The 24,308-nt window shown below is 37.0% G+C and overlaps 3 protein-coding genes across 5 annotated transcripts in view; 1 reads left to right on the top strand and 2 right to left on the bottom strand.

The window, feature by feature from the left end:
- Positions 1-3,088, bottom strand: part of LOC311299735 (germ cell-specific gene 1-like protein) — a 6,704-nt gene extending 3,616 nt beyond the window's left edge. Inside the window, exons 1-4 of one of the 3 annotated variants that reach the window (XM_084423532.1) lie at positions 2,680-3,088; positions 1,442-1,841; positions 873-1,090; positions 133-327 (exon numbers count right to left, since the gene is read on the bottom strand). In XM_084423532.1, the coding sequence (XP_084279658.1) occupies positions 133-327; positions 873-1,068 (391 nt within the window). In that variant the 5' untranslated portion in view covers positions 1,069-1,090; positions 1,442-1,841; positions 2,680-3,088. Of the gene's footprint in view, positions 1-132; positions 328-872; positions 1,091-1,441; positions 1,890-2,679 lie in introns of those variants that run through there. The other 2 variants (XM_084423533.1, XM_084423534.1) reach the window with 2 other exon arrangements.
- A 751-nt stretch (positions 3,089-3,839) lies between these two features.
- Positions 3,840-16,821, bottom strand: epn1b (epsin 1b). The gene is made up of 10 exons (XM_084423529.1): positions 16,727-16,821; positions 15,924-16,022; positions 15,118-15,207; positions 13,117-13,272; positions 11,490-11,618; positions 11,275-11,395; positions 10,763-10,929; positions 10,163-10,670; positions 9,347-9,463; positions 3,840-6,016 (listed from the first exon to the last, which is right to left on the bottom strand). Exons 3-10 carry the CDS (start codon positions 15,184-15,186, stop codon positions 5,850-5,852), a joined length of 1,434 nt encoding a protein of 477 aa, XP_084279655.1. The 5' UTR covers positions 15,187-15,207; positions 15,924-16,022; positions 16,727-16,821; the 3' UTR covers positions 3,840-5,849.
- A 359-nt stretch (positions 16,822-17,180) lies between these two features.
- On the top strand, positions 17,181-22,919 carry necap1 (NECAP endocytosis associated 1). The gene is made up of 8 exons (XM_084423531.1): positions 17,181-17,427; positions 18,977-19,077; positions 19,204-19,308; positions 19,413-19,494; positions 19,683-19,791; positions 19,953-20,091; positions 20,436-20,529; positions 22,216-22,919. The coding sequence occupies exons 1-8, from the start codon at positions 17,333-17,335 to the stop codon at positions 22,274-22,276; spliced, it is 786 nt and encodes a 261-aa protein (XP_084279657.1). The 5' UTR covers positions 17,181-17,332; the 3' UTR covers positions 22,277-22,919.
- The last annotated feature ends 1,389 nt before the right edge of the window (positions 22,920-24,308 follow it).

Genomic DNA, 24,308 nt, shown 5'->3' with positions numbered 1-24,308 from the left:
AACATTACAAGACTTCATTCAGCCAAAAAGAGGCAAAGTAATTTTGTCAGTAAAAGTGAATTTTGATGTTTTGTTGCTTTAAAAATGTACATGTATCAGAAAAAACACAGAAGCATAAACCCTCACAAGCACCTTCACTGTGTTTCTCACAGGACAACCAGAAGCCAGTGTGAAAGTAGCGCAACATGTATTTGTCTTCTCCCGTCTCCCAGATGTAGTGGACTGCATTTGCAAGATTTTTGGCTCTCATTCGGTCCAGTTCCTCCTTCTGCTTTGGGGACATTGTCACATTGGAATCTGGTTTCTTAGGGTCTGCTGTTGGGACTTCTGAGGAAAGAGAGAGAATTTAACTGAATGAAAAAACAATGGAATAAAAGAGACTGACCGCTTCAAATCTATTCTGTTCGATTTTACACACATACCATCATTTTTGCCATTGACTAGAAAAGTGTAATGACACTGACGGCCATGTTTTCAATGTTGTCCAGGATCCCTCTTGCATGTAAATAATTCAGTGTTCACCTAATCTGAAGGAAAACCTTTAACATTTAGATGTAGTGATAATCTCCCTCAGTGTAAGCGGGGTTAAAATGATCTATTAGATTTGTAGAGGTTGTTTGACCTAAAAGATTACACTACAGCAAGTACTGACCTGTAAATCTCTGATCTTTACAGTATGAAAGTGCAATAGGTTATTTTCAGAAGATTATCCAGGAGAGTAGTTTTATGAAAAAACACATCTGTATATAGTATGTAAACATAAGAGACTGCTCTCTGTGCGCTTCTTAGAAATGCAAGTCAAGTGTTTAATGCAATGACTAGGACTGGGATCTTATTTGCAAACAGTTTTCCGGGTTTAGACACATCCTTACCACTTGTGTAAGGCTGGCTGTTGTTCTGTCCGCAGTTCTTCATTTTCACAGGCGACAGACAGAGAGGTTTGACCACTTTATGTGTGCCCTCGCACCAATATGAGGTGCAGAAGGCCAGCACAGAGAGCGCTAGGGCCAGAGAGGTCAGCGAGAGAGACAGCAAGGACCGACTCCTGCGAGACATCTGCTCCAGCATGGTGGAATGATACAGATAGTACCTGATACAGCAGATAACAAAGAAAAGACAACATTCAGGCTCTAAGAAAGAAGCTTTGTGTGCGTATCCACCTACAGATGAAATTAGAGTTGAGGAGATGGGAAAAAAAAAAGAGTGGTGGAAATGTGGGCAGTGGTGTATGGGAAAGTAAGATTACTAAACTTAGAAGAAATGATTGAAGCGGCAAGCCAATGTCAAAAGTCAGAGAGGAGGAGTTTGCATGAGCGAGGGAAACAAATAGAAATTGAAGATGCAGAATTAAAGGTCAATGGAAGTGAGATGATGAGCAGAGGATTTAAAGAGAGAGAAAGGAAAAGAAATGAGACAGATGTGAGGAAGTTAAAACACTTGCCAATTGCCTTTCTTAGGATTCCATATAAAAGCGTTGTTTGTTCACAGCTGGTGAAATGCAGAAATGATCCCTCGGTCCACGACCAACAAATATGGCCAATATGTCCTCAAAGCACCCAAAGTCAAAGGAGATGAAGCTGACAATGAACAATCTTCATGCTGAATGTGTCTCTCGGATATGTGTTTTTTTTTTTCAATCAAGAATGACCTTGTTCTTCTGTTTGTTCTTGCCCATATCTCCCACCTGGCCTCTTTCTTGGAGAGATCAAAATATCTGGAGTATTTCGTACTTATTCCATGTCTTAATCACCATCGTCTATTTCTTTGTAATCCTTCATGATCTTGGTTAATCTAAAAGGTACATCTGTCTGTCCTGGTCCATCCAGAGCCCCCTAAACATCCTACATCCACAGAGATTAAGCATTATGTATTATGACGTCTTCAGTATTCTGAAATATGTAGATCTGTGTAAATATATAGATCTTTTGATATGAAAATATTAAATATCAATCGATTATTCACATTATTTTACCGTTTATCATCACTGTAAAAGAAAAAAAAAGTTGCTGCATTAAATTTTTAAGTACAATCAACTTGGATGTTTAGGTCATTTTAACTTAAATTACATTAAACTACAATTTTTTTTTGTTGAATCTTGTACACTGTAAAAAATTTCTAACCCTCCCAAATCAAACATTTCAAGTGACCGATAACATCTAAATTTTTCAATTGGCCCAAGTGAAATTCTTGTTGCAATAGTCTGTTAACATTGGCTCAATGAGAAATAATACGTCAGACTAATTGAAAAATTTAGATGTTATCGGTCACTTGGGGATGTAATTTTTTTTTACAGTGTATAACTTGTTGAAAATTGCTTAAATTATTTTGATGAGTTAAAGGCAATGTAAAACATATGTTGTCAACTTAATTAATCATATACATTTTTTACAGTATACAAACTTTCAACACAGCTAAATACTTAGAATAGAATTACATCAACACAATCACGATATACTTGAAGGATATATGCAGTGCAACTGGTAATATAATATTAACAAATAATTCCATGCCAAAAAAAAAAAAAAAAACGCAATTAAATAAATATTTTTCTTTTAACATTCTTAAAAAAGTAAAGGCAAAAATCATCTCTGAAAGAAATTTAATTGAAAAAAAAAAAAATGCATTTTTTACACACAAATGTTGATCACAAGTGCAGAAAAAAAAAGAAATACAACCCACCTCGGCCAATGTGCGTCTGTCTCTGCAGTTTCACTTTTATTATCTCACTGTCTCTTTTCTTTTATTCATTCTCAACCGAGTGAATGTTCATGACAAACCCACCCAGATTTCACTTAATCCGCCCAAGTCCATCTGTTCCTTCGATTCTGCCTCTTTCTATAGTTCCATTTAAATCTCTCTCTCTTCGCCCACAACCAGGTTACATTCATCTCCTCCATGTAAGACTGTTGAATTAAATGATTCTCTTTAGATGTTCACAGTGTCAAGTCCTCCCAAGCACATGTATTTAGTTTATTATATAATCTTAAGAGCTTCATTGTATCTTCATGGATTGCATCTAAAACCGAGCCATGTAACTACAGTGGTGTCGGACAATTCTTTATTTCTCTTCTTTCATCAGTTAGGGAATGCAGTAGCCTTAAGGTTAAGAATATGGTAGGTTCAGTACCAAATGGCAGTGGGCATGCAATAACTGTAAAAAAAAAAAAAAAAAAAAAACATATGGAAGTTTTTTTTTTTTTTTTTCTGAAACCCTGAGATGGTGAGTCTTGGAGATACCACTAGAATCATGTTCCCCCTGGTGGTTAAAACACAATAGTGCAATAACATGACTGAAATGGGCTCTTCCTCAAGGTTTTCAAAATGATTTTCTGTGAATTATTAATAGTATGCCGCCAATAAGGCTTACAGTAAGTTAATGTCAAGCTATTTAACTTAATCTGTTTTGTTAGCTCCTTTCCTGATTTTGAAGTCTTGTAGTCAATCAAGAATTAACTCGTTCTGTATTTTTCTTTATTTAAAAAGCCAATTTAAATGTCAATGTATCGAACCTGAAACATTCCTTAACGCAAATAATAAAGTCACTAGAATGAAGGATATGCTTTTCAATGATCTGTCACTTTATTCTTAAATTGTGCACTTTCACAGGTAACACCACAGGTTTACCATAGCTGGTTAAATAAATAAATATATATATTTGTAATACAAAATAAAACCGTAACTGAACCTATAATTATAGCCAATATGGAAAAGTATGTTTTTTTTCCATACATTTTTGAATTTCATTGAATTATAATGATTTTGATCTTCCTTTAGATAAATGACCAAAAGAAAAAGTCTGAATTATAATAAATAAATAAATAAAAATGTGAAGACGCATCTTACTAAAAAGAGAAAGAACATGAATCTTCTTTATATCAGTATTCAAAAGTTTTATATCTTTCTCTTCATCAAATCTCTCATATCGTTAACTTGCTTAAATAAGCAACAATTCCCAACAAACATTGCGCATGAACGCCACTTACAATGTTGCCTTCAGCAGATTTGCTTCGACTAAAAAACAGATCAATTTCAAACCACATGACATAATCCAATGTTCAAGTTTTAGGACCCTCAAAGTTTAATACACCCCATACCTGACGTAACCAACTAAAGCATAAAAATGTTCATGACTGGAATGTTTCTTATCATAATAATCACTACAAGCCACATCTGGATATTTCAATATGCAAAATCCTGTGTTACACAGAATGCTGCTTAAAATAGCAATAAAAGACAAATATATTTAATGATGGTTACGATGTCAAAGCACGTCTATGTCTCCCAACTTGCTGGCTTCCTTAGTTAATCAGGTATGTTTGGGAATAAATATCAGATTTTTTTTGTTTTTTACTCCTCACAGCAAGTTAGATGTTTATCCAGCTATGTTATCAGACAAATGCACACTCCTGTTCAAAGATCTGTTTGGGGTCACTAAGATTTTTTTATGTTTTTGAAAGGCTCACAAAGACTGAAACTGAAACATACAGTAAAAACAATCACGTGAAATATTATTACAATTTAAAATGAAAGGATTCTATTCCAATATATTTGAAAATGTAATTTATTCCTGTGATGGCAAAGCTGAATTTTCAGCATTAGTCTTCAGTGTCACATGATCCTTCAGAAATCATTCTAATATGCTGATTTTTTTTTTGTGTGGAAACCATTTAAGGATTTTTTGATGAATAGAAAGTTCCAAAGAACAGCATTTATTTGAATTCAAATCTTTTGTAACATTATAAATGTGTTTACTGATGAATTTAATCAAAAGTGTCCTTGCTGAATAAAAGCATTCATTTCCTTAAAAATATCTTACTGGCCCCAAACTTTTGCATGGTAGTGTATTCAAAATCTGCCCAGTGGCAGGTCAGATATTCCAGTAGATAAGCCAGTTATCTTCTAAAACATACTGAAAAACTCCAACAAGTGAATAAACAAAACACCTGCTTCAATCTGTCAGTCCATCATGTTGGAAAGGCAGGGGTATGCATGCTTTTTTTCCCAAAACAGAAAACTTACGGTATATTGTTGCTCATTAATATTTAAATATTTGCACACACTTATACACACACACATAATCAACTAGGATCGATGAAGGTGGTGGGGCAAGGAGAAGGCTAGGGATGAATGGAGGAGGTGCTGGATGGAGACCTCAAAAAATGTTATTTCCTTTCCCAACTGCCCCAGTTCCAGTGCCCCAAACCAATGGAGGTCGATGAAGAACTGGAGCTCGTGGGGTAACGGTTCCTGTGAGAGACATAGAAGAAAACTCACCAATAAGAGGGCCAGCCGTGCTGGGTTGTACCATTCTAGTCGCTGTGTGAGGGTTAGCCATGGGAAAGCCCATGTTGGGCATCGTCAAAGCTGAAAAGCTTGCATTCTGGGTTGGAGATGCCATATGGGCGGCAGGCACCCCAAAGGCTGAGTTTAAGGGGGAGAGGCCACTGGAACAGGGCGTCATGGTATTAAAACCATAATAATTTGGAACTGATGGCTGTGCAACAGAACCGCCTGCATTTGATATGCTGCCGCCCAATGGCCTGGTAAAACCTGTGGCTGGCAAAACACCTGGGAAGGATGAAAGTTGAAAGTGTGCAAACCAAAAAGGGATGATGGGGAGGGAGTGAGGGAGGGAGGGAGGGAGAAGGGAAATGGATAGCATATAGAAGCAGGGATAAAGAAGGTTGAGATGGGATCAACATCAACTAAGCACAGGTTATGTTCTGACTATATGAACTCTAGGCTTGTAAAACATTGCATCACAAACACTCAAAAATAAACAGATAACTATACAGTGCTTCTCTCTTTTATTCTCAGTCGCTCTTATTGTCAGTGTCTCTCTCTCTCTCTCAGCCCTCCTTACCCGGGGCTTTTTGAGTGGGGATGGAGCTGAGAGGGGGCTGTTTCGGTTTGGGCTTGACTGACATAAGAGAGTCCAAGTCCACCAATGAAGCACCTTCTCCGAGGAAGGACGCTGGCTTTTTGGTCTCCTCAGCAGGTTTTGCAGAAGTGTCACCTATTGATAGAAAAATAATTCAGAGAAAATAAACTATCTTGTGCTATTGAAACAAGGGAAAAGCACTCAGATGTTCCTTACCCTTGGAAAAAATATGTCTTATTTTATTCACTACTTTTCAAAAGTTTGTGTGTCAGTAAGATTTTTTTAAATAATATTTTTATTCAGCAAAAACGCATTTCTCTCTGGGCCTCGAGTCTTTTCACGTAGTGTTTAAGCGTAGCGCGTCTGTGTTGCACGTCACCACGTAGGCTCACTATTGGCCGACTCTGGTCATGTGTGTCATATACACTCACCTAAAGGATTATTAGGAACACCTGTTCAATTTCTCATTAATGCAATTATCTAATCAACCAATCACATGGCAGTTGCTTCAATGCATTTAGGGGTGTGGTCCTGGTCAAGACAATCTCCTGAACTCAAAACTGATTGTCAGAATGGGAAATAAAAGGTGATTTAAGCAATTTTGAGCGTGGCATGGTTGTTGGTGCCAGACGGGCCGGTCTGAGTATTTCACAATCTCCTCAGTTACTGGGATTTTCACGCACAACCATTTCTAGGGTTTACAAAGAATGGTGTGAAAAGGGAAAAACATCCAGTATGCGGCAGTCCTGTGGGCGAAAATGCCTTGTTGATGCTAGAGGTCAGAGGAGAATGGGCCGACTGATTCAAGCTGATAGAAGAGCAACTTTGACTGAAATAACCAATCGTTACAACCGAGGTATGCAGCAAAGCATTTGTGAAGCCACAACACGCACAACCTTGAGGCGGATGGGCTACAACAGCAGAAGACCCCACCGGGTACCACTCATCTCCACTACAAATAGGAAAAAGAGGCTACAATTTGCACAAGCTCACCAAAATTGGACAGTTGAAGACTGGAAAAATGTTGCCTGGTCTGATGAGTCTCGATTTCTGTTGAGACATTCAGATGGTAGAGTCAGAATTTGGCGTAAACAGAATGAGAACATGGATCCATCATGCCTTGTTACCACTGTGCAGGCTGGTGGTGGTGGTGTAATGGTGTGGGGGATGTTTTCTTGGCACACTTTAGGCCCCTTAGTGCCAATTGGGCATCGTTTAAATGCCACGGCCTACCTGAGCATTGTTTCTGACCATGTCCATCCCTTTATGACCACCATGTACCCATCCTCTGATGGCTACTTCCAGCAGGATAATGCACCATGTCACAAAGCTCGAATCATTTCAAATTGGTTTCTTGAACATGACAATGAGTTCACTGTACTAAAATGGCCCCCACAGTCACCAGATCTCAACCCAATAGAGCATCTTTGGGATGTGGTGGAACGGGAGCTTCGTGCCCTGGATGTGCATCCCACAAATCTCCATCAACTGCAAGATGCTATCCTATCAATATGGGCCAACATTTCTAAAGAATGCTTTCAGCACCTTGTTGAATCAATGCCACGTAGAATTAAGGCAGTTCTGAAGGCGAAAGGGGGTCAAACACAGTATTAGTATGGTGTTCCTAATAATCCTTTAGGTGAGTGTACGTGGTGACGTGCACAGACGCGCTACGCTTAAACACTACGTGAAAAGACTCGAGGCCCAGACAGAAGGAAATGAAAAGTGGAATAAAGTCGTTATTTTTGTTTGTTTTTGCGCACAAAAAGTATTCTCGTCGCTTTATAAACTTAAGATTGAGCCACTGGAGTCACTTGGACTATATTAACAATGTCTTTAATACATTTTCTGGGCCAGCAAGTTATAGTGTCTTAGAAGCCTATGGACGAGTGAGACAGCGCTCAGATTTAATCAAAAATATCTTAATTTGTGTTCCAAACATAAACGAAGGTCTTACGGGGTTGGAACAACATGAGGGTGAGTAATTACCGACAGAATTTTCATTTTTGGGTGAACTAACCCTTTAATGTATTTGGTCTTGATGTGCTACGCTGCTGTTGATTATTGCAAGTGTGAGCATGTAAAATATGCTGCTGCCGCATAAATAGACATCAATCCATATATACATAAGTAGCAGATCTAGGCAGGTGGAGCTGGGGGAGGTGGACGGGTTCAGAGGAACTCTGATAGTGTGCTACAAGAACCAGTTTACAGCAAACAATGAGCCTGACTATTTAAATGTTGAGCAAGCGATCTGATTGGCTGCAGGATCAGCAGAGGCCATCAGATTGTGCCATGTGTTAATTATGTGATTGCTTGAAGACTGCAAGCAGATCAGCCCGCGTACAGTATAATCATTAAATTGATCAAAAGTGACAGTAAAGACTTTATGTTAAACAGATTTGTTTTTATAGAAATGCTGTTCTATTGTATCTCGGTTTTCAAGGAAACACTAAGCAGCACAACTGTTTACAACATTAATATTAAGAAATGTTTCTTGAGCAGCAAATCAGCATTTTAAAATGAATTCTTAAGGATCACGTGACACTAAAGACTGGAGTAATGATGCTGAAAATTCAGCTTTGCCATCAAATTATATTTTAAAATATATTAAACCGTTCTTTTAAATTGTAATAATATTTCACAATATTACATTTATCATTGTATTTTTTATTAAATAAACGCAGCCTAAGAGACTTCTTTCAAAAACATTTACACAATCTTATCGACACCAAACCTTTGAACTGTAGTGTATATTTTCTGTATTTTATTAGTATAACATTTATTAAAAATAAAGAAATAAAACAAATACAAATAAATTAAAACTGATCAAAGATAAAAGATTAGCAGAAAACACAAAAGACCAAAATAAGATTAAAGTTAATCACGACAACAACTGTTTGCTCTTTATTTTTAGTGCTAGATATTTAGTGATGTGAAATCTAAAATCAGATATAACTCTAACTATAAGAGAAAAATATGAAAGAAAGAAATATCTTGTTTAAATAATAAATAACATGCAAATGGCAGTCTCAGCAATTAGATTAGATGGGAGCTTGCCATTTTTAGAAAGCTCTTGCCATTTTTGTGTGCAATATGCATCAGCCAGTTTGTGACTAATGAGTGAGTCTAAGGTTAAAGGAATAGTTCACATTTAAATCCTGAAATCATTACACACCCTCAAGTTGTTTCAACCCTGTATGAGTTTCTTTCTTCTGCTGAACATAAAGAATGATATTTTGAAGAATGTCAATAACCAGACAGTTGATGGACCCCACTGACTTCCATAGTAGGAAAAAAATACTATAGAAGTCAATGGGGTCCATCAACTGTTTGGTTACCAACATTCTTCAAAATTTGTTCTTTTGTGTAATTTGTAAGTGAACAATTCCTTTAAGACTAAATTGACCATGAAAAATAAGATTTGAGACTGCAGAAACAAATGGAGAAAGAAAGCATTAGTACCATTTTCAGAGGAACCTCCCCATGGATCTGATCCACCACCATCACCGAAAGGGTCACCAGTTGTCATAGCAGCTGATGGGGCACCCCAGGGATCACTCGCAGCGGGGGGTGAAGTTGCTGAGAGTAAGACATACAATGATTAGCTAGGAAAAGTGAGCTTGTTTTGATATTCTTCTGAAAGTACATTTATTTTGTTAGTTTAAACAATCAAATGGAGCATGTGAACATCTAACATACATTAACACCATCACTATTAACTTAATAGTGTTTTGTTTAAACTGTAATCTACATTTACACTGCTGTTCAAAAGTTTGAGGTCGGTAAGATTCTATAGTGTTTTTGAATTAAATCTGGTATGCTCACCAAAGCAGCATTAATATTTGATCAAAAATACAGTAAAACAGTAATACATAGTATAGTAATATTATACAGCATAACTGTTTTCTGTTTTATTGTTTATTCCTTTGATGATGAAATCATTCTAATATGCTGATTAGGTGCTCAATAAACATTTCTTCTTATTATCAATGTTTTTCTGGAAACAATGCAACTTTTTTTTCAGGATTATCTGATGAATAGGCAGTTCAAAAGAACATCATTCATTTGAAATTACAATCTTTTCTGTCACTTTTGATCAATTGAATGCATCATTGCTAAATAAAGTTGTTAATTACTTAAAAAAGAAAAAAAAAGTTATTGAACCCAAACTTTTGAACTGTAGTGTAGATTCACCAAATTTTGAAGCAATTGTCAGTGGGACAGTAAAAAGCTCATTATTTGTGATGTACCTGTTCTTCAATCCAGTCACTTTCTTACCTGCTGTGCCCCAAGGGTCATTGTCTGCTTTTGAACCATCACCAAATGGATCAGACGTGACTGGTGATGCCCCCCACGGGTCAGAGTTTGCAGGTGCTGCATCCTGTACACTATCCGCCGGTGCTCCCCATGGATCTGACGTTGCTGAGTCTTTCGCCGTTTCAGCACCCCATGGATCATTTGTTGAATTATCCTCTGAAATTCCAGCAGAGTCACCCCATGGGTCGCTGGCAGCAGGTGGAGAACCATTCTCGGCACTGGCAGATCTTCCCCACGGATCATTGGATGTGGGTGCAGATCCGTTTTTCCCATCAGCAGATTCCCCCCAAGGATTAGAAGCTGAACTGGATTCCTTTGCATCATCAGACGATGCCCCCCACGGGTCGTTGGTACCAGGGGCGGATTCGTTGGATGCGTCGGATGGGGCTCCCCAGGGGTCCGAGCAGGACGGAGGTGCTGCTGTTGCTGCTTTTTCCCAAAGATCTGGCTCCGTGTCACCTTCCTTTGCCTGAATCCACAAATTTCCATCATGTCAGCTTAGACAGTCTGATAATAGTCAGATACTGTGATATCTCTGAGTAATTGATCAGTCTGTCTTACCCGTCTCTCTGCCTCTTTCCTCTCGGCCTCCAGACGTTTCTGCTCCTCCTTCTTCTTGGCCATGGCAGCGGTCAGGTCAGCCACCGATGGGATGTTGTCCAGGGAGGGCAGCCCTGTATACGGGGGGATCTCTGGCTTTTCTTTTTCTGGTCCTGTAGCGGAGGATGCTGACATAAAAAAGAGAGTTAAACAAATATAAATTTCAGCAAGGATGCATTAAGTTCATAAAAAGTCACAGTCAAGACATTTAATATGTTGCAAAAACTTTCTATTCATCAAATAATCTTGAAGACATTTATCCTAGCTTACACAGAAATATTAAGCAGCATGAATGTTTAACATTGATAATAATAAGAAATGTTTCTTGAGTACCAAATCAGCATATTCGAATAATTTCTGAAGAATCATGTGACACTGACGACTTGAAAAAAGTCAGCTTTGAATTCTACTAATTTAATATGATGTGAAGCTCCTTTATGCAAGACAAGTGCTTATGGGTTCATGAGTCTTACCACTGGGAGCCTTTGTCAGCTTGTCTTTTGTCTTCATAGCAGAATCCCTCTCCTCTTTCCTCTTTTCCTCATCCTCAATCAGCACCATCACTATCTTAGCCTTTTCTCTCACATTCACCCCCTACAAAGAGCAAATCCATTATCCATAAGCTTTTAGACCTTTATCCTTGATTATTAATGTGATGAGTGTAGAAGAATCGAATATTTTGCAATACCTGGTCCTTTCCATCCTTGTCTGTGAAGCGGTATTCTACTAGGATTTTGATAATGTGAATGTTCTCCACACACTGCTGAGGGATGCGGTCAGAGCCCGTTTTCAATAGATATTCAAGAAGGGTTAAAGACTGTTGAAGAAAAAAAGAGAAAAACATGATCTGTTAGATGTTTTGACAATCCTTTCCTTGAGTTCCTTCCATAGGTTTTTAATGTTTTAGAGAGAAGTCTCTTAAGCTCACCAAGCCACCAATCATTTATTTGATCAAAAATACAGTAAAATATATAGTGAATTTACATTTTAAAAGAACTTTTTTATTTGTATATATTTTAAAATGTAAATTATTCCTATGATGTCAAAGATGAATTTTAGCCATTACTCCAATTTTCAGTGTCACATGATCCTTCAGAAATCATTCTAATATGCTGATTTGCTGTTTAAGAATAATTTCTTATAATTATTAATGTTGAAAACTGTTAAATATTTTTTGTGGAAACTGTGATACATTTATTTCCAGGATTATTTGATTCATCTGAAGTTTAAAGGAACAGCATTTATCTAGAATATAAATTTGGAGTTTTGATCAATTTAATGCATCCTCACTGAATGGTATCCAGGAGGTTGCTTTACGTTGGTTTTCCCATATCTTAATGAAATTACTTTTTCTTTTAATATTGATAATCACCCCTTATCGTCAACACCGATTAGCCTACATGTGGCATCCCACAAGGCTCTATTTTGGGTCCTCTGCTTTTTTGTTTTCTCTATATGCTTCCTCTAGGCTCTAGCTTTCAAAAGTACAGTGTTTTGATGCTTTTGATGCAATGATGCTTATCATTGTTATGCTGATGATACACAACTTCACCTTCCTGTCAGGCCAAATGATTGTTGTTCCATCAGTAATCTCATCTCTTGTTTTGAGGAAGTTAAATTATGGATGTCTGACAATTTCCTCAAGCTTAATGAGAATAAAACTGAGGCCATTGGTTTTGGTTCTTTGTTGTGTATCACTGACCTTGAAAATCAGTTAGGTACTCTGTTTGTTTAACCTTGCATGATAGAGTTAAAAACTTGGGTGTCATCTAAGATTCTGACTTTTTATTTGATAAGTAGATAAAAGTAGGCTTTTTACATCTCAGGTCCATTGCCAAATTAAAACAGTCCGTCTTGTCAGAAGGACTTGGCAATAGTAATTCAAGCACTTATTATTATTACTTATACAATAAAAAATAAAAAATAAAGGGTGTTTTGGGCCCCTTTAAAATGTAATTCTACATGATCTACATGATACACTAAATATAGTGTAACTCAATCTCTCTTTGTCTCTCACTCTCTCAATAACAAAACAAAAGCTGCCTGTAAGTAAACATCACAGGAAGAAACATCATGGCAGTGAAGCTGAATGGAAAATCCTGCCTGCACATAATCAAACACTGCAGCGGCAGCATCAATGGTCCTGCTGACAGAAAAAAACCAGCCACCAATCGGGTAACATGATCGGGTGCGCAATAGAGTCACAAAAACGATCACTTGCTATAAATATTCAATCAGTCTGAGCAGGCAAGCAAGCTCAGAATCCGGTTCCTTAAACCCGGTGACTGTTCTCTTCAGTTCTCTCCTTCACTCACCTTGTACACGTGCCTCCAATTCTTGTCATCATTGAGGCGTTTCCAGAGCATGGCCAAAATCTCGTTACAGGCCACCACATTGTAGGTCAGGTCCGAGATGTCGGCCATCTGGGAGCTCGATGGCCCCCAGGGGTCATTAGAGGTCGCTTCCCGAACCTACAAAACATATCCAACGTATAAAACATAAAACACTAACCAATAACTCAGAGTTTCCTGTCTCAACAAAGCAAATTAATCTGCACTGGGTACAAGATACACTTAGAATAGCTTACTACTATTTATAATAGAGTATTGAATATATGGATGGCAGATATCTAAGAATAAAATATTTCAGTATAGAAATACGTATAGTATAAAAAATGTATCCCACAATGCAATGACCTTTAAATTAAATTATTCTGTAGGTGTCTTTCATTTGAAAGCCACATTTCTAGCATCTGTAAAACTGAATATTTCCATCTTAAAAATATATCAAAATTACGACACATGCAGAAAAGTTAGTTCATGCGTTCATGACCTCAAGGCTAGATTATTGTAATGCTCTACTGGGTGGCTGCCCTGCACGCTTAATAAACAAACTACAGCTGGTCCGAAACGCAACAGCTAGAGTTCTCACTAGAACCAGGAATATGATCATATTAGCCCGGATCTGTCAACATTGCATTGGCTCCCTATTAAACACTGCATACATTTTAAAATCTTGCTAATTACTTACAAAGCACTAAATGGCTTAGCTCCTCAGTACTTGAGCGAGCTATTAACGCATTATAGTCCTTCACGTCTATTGCGATCAAAAAATTCTGACCAGTTGATAATATGCAAAAAATATCAAAATAAACTGCAGGCGGTAGATCCTTTTTCTATTTAGCACCTAAACTCTGGAACAGTCTTCCTAACCTTGTTCAGGAAGCAGACATACTCTGTCAGTTTAAATATAGACTAAAAACATCTCTTTAGACAGGCATACACATAAAACATTATTATAATTCGCACCAGTTAAAGGATTGTTAGGTTGCATAAATGAGGTCAACCGGAACCGGGAACAATTCCTATAACACTCGATGTACTTGTTACATCGTAACAAGAATAGCATCTATGCTAATATTAGTCTCTCTGTTTATTCCGAGGTTACCGTAGTCAGCCGGATCCGGTCCATATCCAGATCAGATGGTGGACCTACACCAAGACACAACCACAACGCAGCCCTGAACGTCAGCAAAGATCCTGTCAACTAGACAATCCCCTGTGAAGGCATGGTCGACATGACAGCCATCGCACAGATCGTCAGCAGAGACCACAAGAACCAGACAGGTCCTCCGCACAGACCCTACGGCCAGCTTCAGCTCCACACCGACGAGATGAATCCAATCTTCAAGCAAAAGGAACTGGGTGAATATTTAAATGCTATCGATCCGCAATCTGATTTCAGCATGAATCATAGTCAGATCGTGTTCGGTCGTTGGCCAGAGGAGAACTGGGCCCCAGACTGAGCCTGGTTTTCCCAAGGATTTTTTTCTCCACTCTGTCACCTGATGGAGTTTGGGTTCCTTGCCACTGTCGTCTCTGGCTTGCATAGTTGGGGACACTCAATATTCAACAATATTATTGATTTGATTTCACTGACACTATCGGATGAAAACTGAACTGAGCTGGACGATGACATCACTGTTTTCTGCAGAATTGCTTTAAAGTTGAAATTAACTAATTTAATAATTGATTATCTTTACAACGGAACTGAATCAACACTGAACTGACATCAGCTGAACAATGACACTATTTTCTTTTAGAGCTGCTGTACAGCCGAAATCATAGACCGAGATGAACTCTGTTTGCATCATTGAATCATTATTTTCCAGTTACCACCGTAAAGCTGCTTTGAAACAATCTTATTGTATAAAGCGCTACATAAATAAAGGTGACTTGACTTATAGTTGATACAGACAAAAGTCTCACATTGAAGACTTGAATGGGGTTGACAAAAAAGTAAGAGGAAAAACTCACCTTGACCTCTGCCTCAGAGAAGTTCTGAACAAGGTTCTTCAGTTGCCGTCGCAGCATTGAGTGAGTCATGATGGCTGTTTTGTCCTAGACCTTTTAAAGGATTTTTTTTTGTAAAATACACATTGTTCAACAAAAATGCAAGTAGGCTTATCATTGTTAATCATTGCAAATACAGCATAAGGATCAAAAACGGCTTCTCATATATCATAATCATAATCATTGTTTGATAACTTTGATAATTAGGAAACAGAGCCTTCATAATACAGCTTCAGGCACTATTAGTTGCGTTATTAGTCTAGCCTATTTATAATAGAAGTTATATATCAGAGCCAGTGTTATTTTAATTTTATTGAGATAATATTACAGGTTTTATTTATATTTTGAATTGGTTTTTATTTTAATATTTTCTGTTTTCATTTTCAATTTTAGTAAAAGTTTTAGTATTTTTATTTTATTTTATATATCTATATAGTTATTCATTTTTATTTTATTTTAAGTTATTAACTAAAGTTAAATTAAATGAAAATGAGAAATGCTGCCTTGGCAATTAGCTGAAATAAAATATGTTTCAGTTTTTCTATTTTATTAAATAAATACAAATATTATTTATTAGCTTTTTATTTTATTTTATTGTATTTAAAGGTCACAATTTTGTATGGTTTTAGTTTTAGTTACTGTATTAATTAAATTAACCCTAATAAGTGGATATGATATACATCTGCTATTATGAATAGTTTATTAACAATATCACACATGCAAATAAAATTAAAATGATATACATCATTGACTTATTTTGCTCCACTTACCTGCTAAGTAAAGGATGTAAAAATGGCTGTTGACTGAATTTCTCAATCGCTGACAGGCACTTCAGTCCATGAGCCTTTCCCTATGGAGACTTTATGGACCTATACAGCATAAATATGAGGATAGACTCTGTAACTATGGTGTTTCGATGAAATATTTCGACCAAAAAATTATTAATTTATTTTATTATTTTATTTATATGCTATTCTCTGGTATATAGAATATAGTATATATTCTATTTATTAATTTATAAGAGTTAACATCAACAGCCAATATCCTTTCAAACAGCATTATCCTGCTATCAATATAATGCTTGATTTTATGCTATTTTCAACAGCAAATCCAATCTGTAGGCTACTGAGAATATTTCCTAAATGCTATGTGATCCAAATGATCCCTGATTTATTTATCAGTAGGGTAGATAGACATCCTACCAATGCTGGCTGCAGACACCAAACACCAAACACCTCTAAAGTAATGTGTGCATGAAAGCATCGTTTGATGACAATCACTATGACAGACATGACATGAATTAGATCGCTGTTATACACAATAAACTGCGAGACTGTCGCATCATGTCTGATCGTGCCCTGACTGTAATCTGACGCCTGCAAAAGCTGATATTGGTTTGGAATGGAGAGCCATCGCCTTAAAAACAGGAGGATAATAATGCATGATCATAACGTTACACTGCGTCTTAGCTAAAGATTTACATATAGAATCGCTTCTTACGTCAGCTCAGCGACAAAATTTCGGATAGATTGATGGATACAATAAATATATATTTATATTGTAATATACCAACCTTTTGGGAGAATGGACAGGAGAGGTGATGATGAGAGGCTTTTCCAAAAGCGGAAATTTCCGCTTCCGTTTACGGCTACCTGTCAAAAAACGAACGTAGCCTCCCTACTGAATATTCATGAGGTGGGAGTGGCGGTTTGCATTGCGTGAACGTACGCTGGTTAGTGATTATTGATGAGTGGGCGTGGCTATGTGGTTTACATTGAAACCACAACAAGGGTAAACAAACACAGGATTTGTGTTGTTGTTGTTCTGCATGAAAGCCCTTTGATAAAAAAGACAACAAACAAAATAATATATGAATAATGAATGTAAAGGGTTTGTTAAATGTGCCACTTGGTTTGGAATACCAAAGGGATGCGAACATGCGATGAAAAATCCGCTGATCCCAACACCATGTTTGCGGTTGCACTGAGCCCGGTTTCCATATCAATGAGTCCATCCTTTTATTCTCAGATCTGAGGAAGCGTGATGCGTCATTCTCAAGCTCGTGCCTGAGGCATCGTTGACGTCACTGACGCTCCGATGCCTGTAGAAGCGGCTGGCCCGCAATAACAAATTGGATGAAGACAGAAATATTACTCGCATTCATTGAAATCAGTTCAAGATGGCGTCCGAGGGGGAATACGAGTCAATTCTGTGCGTAAAACCAGATGTCAGTGTTTACCGCATACCGCCGAGGGCGTCGAATCGCGGATACAGGTGAATTAAAGGATGTGCGGGCCTGTGCCCATGGCAGGTGTTTGTAATGTAAATAATGTTGTAATACGCAATACATTTTTGTCTTGTTTGTATCAGCACCATACGTCTATTTCGAACAAGATTTTATAATAAACAAAACATGTATCGCATTTAATTATTATTCTGTGGACTGGTATGTCGCAGAGACATTGACCATACAGTTCTGCTGATAGAGGGAAAACATCTTGTGATGTCAGATGCTTGGTCTGTTTGAAGACTAGCTCATGCATCTTAATAGGAATTGGTCAAGAGTAAACAACTGAAAATTTCATTACAATTAATAATCATTTACATGACATTTTCATGCCATTGAAGTAGATAGAGCATCTGTCATTTTTTTAATTGTTATTATTATCATTATGGTTGTAATAATATGGTATTGTGTTAATGTGAGGTGTGTTTTCTGCGTATATGTGTTCCAGTTTATAGTATAATTAGTCCTAATAGCTCTTGCCCACAGAGAATGCGATGCTTCAGTGACACACATTCCTCCTCTAAAATACCAGTTGTATTCCCTCAGTAGGAGCCTGTAGTGTTGTTCTAATAGCTCTGGAAATTGCAATTATACTTATGTATTTGCCATAAACTGTGGAAATGGGTTAAATGTCTTCTGTTCCCACCAAACTAAAAGCTTGAACCCAATGAGCTGCTATTTGTGTGAATCGCATGAAGCCTGTCATGTTTGGACCCAAAAAAAAAAAAAAAAAAAATTGAAGCCTATTTTGGAACCATTAAAGTCTCGTGAAATTGAAGTAGCGACAGATCTTTTCTTCCATATTGTGATGTACATCTGAGTATAAAGGATTATTGAAATTATAAGATCAATATCATGCATTTAAAAAATAGGTAGGAAGAATATTAATTTAACTTTGTGACACCATTGTTGTGACAATCAATCACTTTTTCCCCAGTACTCGCTACTATAATGTGTTAGATTATAACAACAAAATCTTTACAAAAATTAACATTTAATCATATACTCACCTTCATGTCGTTCCAAACCCATAATACTTAAACTTTGAAACACAATTTAAGATATTTATAATGAAACCTGAGAGGTTTCTGCGCCTCTGTGTTCCTCTTCAGGTAACCAAAACTTTAAAAAGCATAAAGGAATTGTAAAACAAATCCATATGAATGATGATTTTATCCAAGTTTTGTAAAGTGATGGAATAGCTTTATATAATGAACTGATTTGAATTTGGCAATTTAACAATGATTAACACATATACATAGAGCACATCATCACACATGGTAAACACGGAAGCTCAAACATGTGTGGGTGATGCGCGAGAACCAATGAAGTTTGTTCTAGCATGTGATGCATGCAAAGTCTTACAGGGTTGGAATGACTTGGGGATGAGTAAATGATGCCAATTTTCATTTTTGGGTGAACTTAACTATCCCTTTAAACTCCCCCTAAAGATGTTTCCATAGAAAACCCATCTAGAGTATGAAAAATACACAATTTGATGGATCTGAAATGACATTTCTGCTGTGATAATGGCAGGGCGGCTGACTGGAAGCTGGACACTCCTGATTGGACAGGTCGTTTGCGCATAACAGCAAAGGGGAAGGTGGCTTATATCAAACTGGAGGACAAAGTCTCAGGTTAGAAATCTGCGTACTGATGCAAAAGAAAAAAAATCTAAATTGAATGTTTGGTTGGATGACTCTCAGAGACATTTGTTCAGCAAAATAAGCTCCTAGATGTCCTTCTTTCATCATTGTCTTCAGGTGAGCTGTTTGCTCAAGCACCGATTACGGAATACCCTGGCATTGCCTTGGAGACTGTCAGCGATTCTAGTCGCTATTTTGTTCTCCGTATTCAGGATGACAATGGTGAGTGTATCATCTTCCTTTACATACCCTGTATCTTACCGTACTGGGAAATAGGTTATACTTCACTGCTATGCTACAGTTTAGATAAGCATTATCCATTTTAGGTCGGAGTGCGTTCATTGGCGTTGGATTCGGAGACAGAGGTGATTCTTTTGACTTCAATGTCGCCTTGCAGGATCATTTCAAGTGAGTTTCTATTAAAAATCATGTAGACATTATGACTGGAAATGCTTTTGTATTTGCATTGACACCTTGGATGCCATTTGATGCTTTTACTTAATTCCCTTTGGGCATAATAAGCAGTTTTAGCAGATACAGTTTTTGATTTTCTTTTTTTTAATATAAAAATTTTTCTTCATTTTTCTTTCTGTAAGGTGGGTTAAACAGGAGGATGAACTTAGCAAAAGTTCTCAGTCTGCAGACTCAGGACCCAAACTGGATCTAGGCTTCAAAGAAGGACAGACCATCACACTGAATATCGGGGTAAAACGGCTGAAAACTTCTTTTGTAATGATTTTTATTTATTTTTGTCAGATTTTGGCTTTAATAGTTCTAGTGTTGCATCACTACATGTCCAGAAGAATGTCCACATATTGTAAATATACAGTTTGTGTTAAATTAGAGAAATGTTTCTTTGTATTTAGCAAGGTAAAAAGAGAGACAAACCCCGCCCTCAGAGCTCAGGAGGCTTTGGGCTCCTCCCTCCACCTCCAGGGGGAAAGATAGCTCCTCCTCCTTCGTCCAATCACAACACAGAACAGCCATCAGGAGGAGCACAGACAGGTACATCATTTGACCTCATTACTACTTATATATGAACTAATTTGTGCATCCTCTTTTCTTTGATGCCATGGATAAGGTATATATGTAATATATTAATTTTGAGTTCAACAAGGAGAGGAGCTCGCACACATAATAGTAGAATATTTCTTACAAAAAAAAACCTTTATTTAGAAGACAAAACGCTTTCGATCAGTGTTGTAACCATATATTAATTCTGTAAATGTAAAATATAAATATCTCACCCACTCTAAATGCATGCACATGCAGACAAACACACAAATACATTTTTCAGATATCTTGATAACCTTGATAACGTTTTTCTCTTGTTCTTTCCCTACTCTTAGGATGTTTATTAGAACTGGACAGCAGTAACTCTAATACAGTGGTTCAGTCAAACCCCAGCTCTGACCTATGGGGAGATTTCTCCAGCTCTGCAAGGTAACATGATTCTTGACCACTGAATAAGTTCCTGTACTCAGATATTACTACTAATCACTAAGGGCCAGATTTACTCACCGCTAGCACAAACTCTATTTTGGCATTAAAAACGACTGTCAGGATTTACTAAAGACACGCAGAGAAAAATGAAATATGAAAAGGCATAGACGCAGCTTTCCTGTAGCTCAAACAGTAGAGCTTTGGCGCTTGCAACTCCAAGGTCATGGGTTCAATTCCCAGGGAAAGCAAGAACTGATAAATTAAGGTAAGGTAAATGTGTTTAGATAAAAGCGTCTGCCAAATGTAAAATGTAAATGTATTTTGGAGGCTGACCTTATTGCATATGCATTTGTTGGAGTTTCCCTTTCAGGTGCAAAATATATGGGAGTAGAATATTTAAATAAATACCACAATGTGATTTACTAAGGTTTGTGTCAATTAACTGTTTTTTGCGTTATTATTTAACTCCCAAAAAAGCATGTCTTAACCCGTTTTACGCTTGACATGTTGCGATAGTTGCTGTAGGAGGAGGCATCGCAGAAGGGAGAGATTTTTCTCCACTCGTGTTCATTAATTTGGAATGCCACAGGAAAACGTTATCCGAACATATCCTTTTCCAAGCCATTTTTTTTTTTTTTTTTTTTACTGTGCCTGTGTTATTAGTAGATTGCCTACACCTAGTCTCACGTAGCCAGACCTTTAGACTGATGGCAGAAGGTCTGGACTCCATCGCAGCTTTCATTGGCCAAGGACCGCCCAAGAGAACGTCTGACCGACATGTAAAGCAACCAATCACAGTTAGTTTTGTACCGCATTATGTGTAGGGGCATGAAAATGTAAAGTTGAAACGATAACAGACCTCCGTGCATCTAATAAATGATTAATTCAAGAACGATGTGCAAGTTTCCTGCAACAATGGCGCTGTGCTCTATAGGTATGTTTCCATCACACTGTTTTTATGCGCATTTTGAAATATCGCATGAGAAACGAGTGATGGAAATGTTAAATTTCGGGGGGAAAATCCCTTAATTCTGACCACCTGCGAATTGAGAGCGGCGGGGTTATGTCATCACACGTGATTGCACGCACATACATATCAAAATAACATTCAGCTAGTGACTAATTGACGTGTGGCTGAGCAGTGTAGCGAAAGGATTATCATATTATTCCGTCTCGTATTAATATACAAAAAGGGAAAACGGCTCTCAGACGGGAACCGACGGTTTGGCTTTATTTCTAGGCGGACCGTAATAAAACAAGATCTCCCAAAAATCCTGGAGAATTCAACCAATCAGATGACGACTTCTAAACTCCAGAAGTGTTTCCCAATCTGTGTGCCTTATGCATCAGACGTTCAGCCAATACTATGCTAATTTGCGCTGCTCTTGGTAGATTGCTTATGTTGGTCATTATGGAAATGAGCTGGATGCATTGTCAGTAGATCACCCACAGAATGTTCCGTTCTCTTCTGTGCATTTATGAGATTCAAGTCTAATAATTGCTGTTTAGTAAATCTGGCCCTAAATATTTTCAAACCACTACATGTGTTAGTGTGCAAAAGTATGTAAAAGCTGGAATAATTTCTTTCTTTCTTTCTTTCTTTCTTTCTTTCTTTCTTTCTTTCTTTCTTTCTTTCTTTCTTTCTTTCTTTCTTTCTTTCTTTCTTTCTTTCTTTCTTTCTTTCAGCTCTGTTCCTCCTCCAGCATCACGCCAAGACCCCTCTTCTGGGAACTGGGTCCAGTTCTGAAAAAGTTTCGTCATCTTTCATTCCATTATTGTTCCCATTCCTTCATCAGAACTACTGCAATTAAAAGATACTGGATACTAGTATGGAACATTAGAGGCAAGCTGTATGTAAAGCTGCTAATCTTAGCAGAGCACAGAGGTGAGAAATAGCCTATTAAGAATTCTGTTGGTCTTATAAAACAAATCAGCCAACTGAAATTATGAAAAAGATTGGATAAAAAGATGGGCGTACTATGTGAAACTTTATGGTAATGTTTTTTTTGAAGACTGTTTCAGTATCTTTACATTTGTCCACAAAGTGTTGGATGTGTCCACTTTGTTGTCATAACTTGTATGTGTTGTCTTTGGTTTTGAAGGAGTGAATATGCGTGTGAGTGTTTAAAAAGGCAGAGATGGATTGAAAGTGTAGAATTGAAATGAGGCCTGGATATGTCAAGAGCTTAACATCCTATGTGTCATAAGAATATATAAAATCTGTACAGTATAAATCTACATAAATATTGGTTGAAGGCCACAATGTAGAAAAATTATGTCCCTCAAATATAGGGATTATGTCTAGATATCCATTACTTATCCATATCGTCATTTACTTGAGTAACTTGAGTGTTAAACAAAAATAAAATATACAAAAGAACTATAATGCACATTGCTTCACATGTGATTTTTTATTTTTTTTATTTTATAATCTCTGTGGAATATTATTCTCAAAAATATTAGGATTTGCCATGCCAGTCTATGAAAAATATCTAAAATGTAGCTAAAATGCCTAGCCTACCCTAGCCTAAAGCTTATAGCGTGGAAACAAATACAAGCATATTACTGTTTATGAGGTCCAATGTTATTTGATTTAGGATTTGCTATTTCAAATGTATATCATTTCTCATTTTGTCTGTGACCAGATTTCAAGGCCCTCTGCTCCATGTACAACATTTTGCTGATTTGTTGTCCTTACAAAAATGTCCATAGTCTTCCACCATAATAACATAGTACAGTTACAGTGTGTGCATAATTATTAGGCAAGTCGATATTCTAATCGTATGTTTTTTTCCAAGCACATCACCAAGGATGTGTTCTGGAAAATGGTGGCACTGGAGACTAAAGGATTCCTGATGGTCTCACATCTAATTCTTGTTAAATCTCTATTTTGACCCATTTTATCTGTAAAAGAAAACCTTAATTTTCACTTCAGCCCTGGTTAAAAATGATATATTACTTATAAAAGATTATATAAAAAATAGTTATATTTGTTAATATATTGATACAATATTGATTTATAATTATGGATGCACTGTATTACAACACTTATGAAATACATATTCTGAAATATGTTCTTTTTAATCTATTATGGCCTTACAGTAAGTGTATAAAAAAAAAATTGTAGGCAGACAACATTGTTACCATGAAAAATGTACAATTCTTCTAACCAAAATATTATAAATATACAAAATTCAAATATAATTTCCTCATGTTAGTATGTCTCCTTAAGCATTAACATATGCGTCATTGATTTGAGTAATTAGCTTGCGCAAGTGTGTTGAGGGATTATCTGTATATCACATTTATTTCGTATTCAGTCACTCTTAAATATTTGACAAGTATATTAAAGTAAATATTTCTTATGTTTTAATGTAAATATTTCTTCAAATGCTTTTAGCATGGGATTGTGCGCTAGTCCAGGTGAGTTGAACTCTCTTAGCTTTTGAGTTAACCTAGAATGGCTTTTTGTTTACTCAGCGAATGTCACTGAAACGTGAAAGCTACTGAATTTTGGAAGTAAATAAAATCACTATAATTACAGATGGTTAATCTATCTCTAGCAGTTTCTACTGGAAAATCCAGTTTAAGATTGTAAATGTTGTTGTGGACCATGGTAGTTGGTCTAAGATTGGCCATTAGTCGTGCAAGACCAGCTTGGACCAGCAATAAATCAACTCCCATGTGAATTTTTTTTTTCTTTCTTATTCTTCTTTTCTTGGACCAGCTAAAAATCCGACGAGCAGCTGCGCTTAAGCTGCATTTTCCAGCTGATGACC

The sequence above is a fragment of the Rutilus rutilus genome (genome assembly GCF_951802725.1).
Source record: "Rutilus rutilus genome assembly, chromosome: 11".
NCBI lineage: Eukaryota > Metazoa > Chordata > Actinopteri > Cypriniformes > Leuciscidae > Rutilus > Rutilus rutilus.
This window is presented reverse-complemented; position numbering and strand designations above follow the sequence as displayed.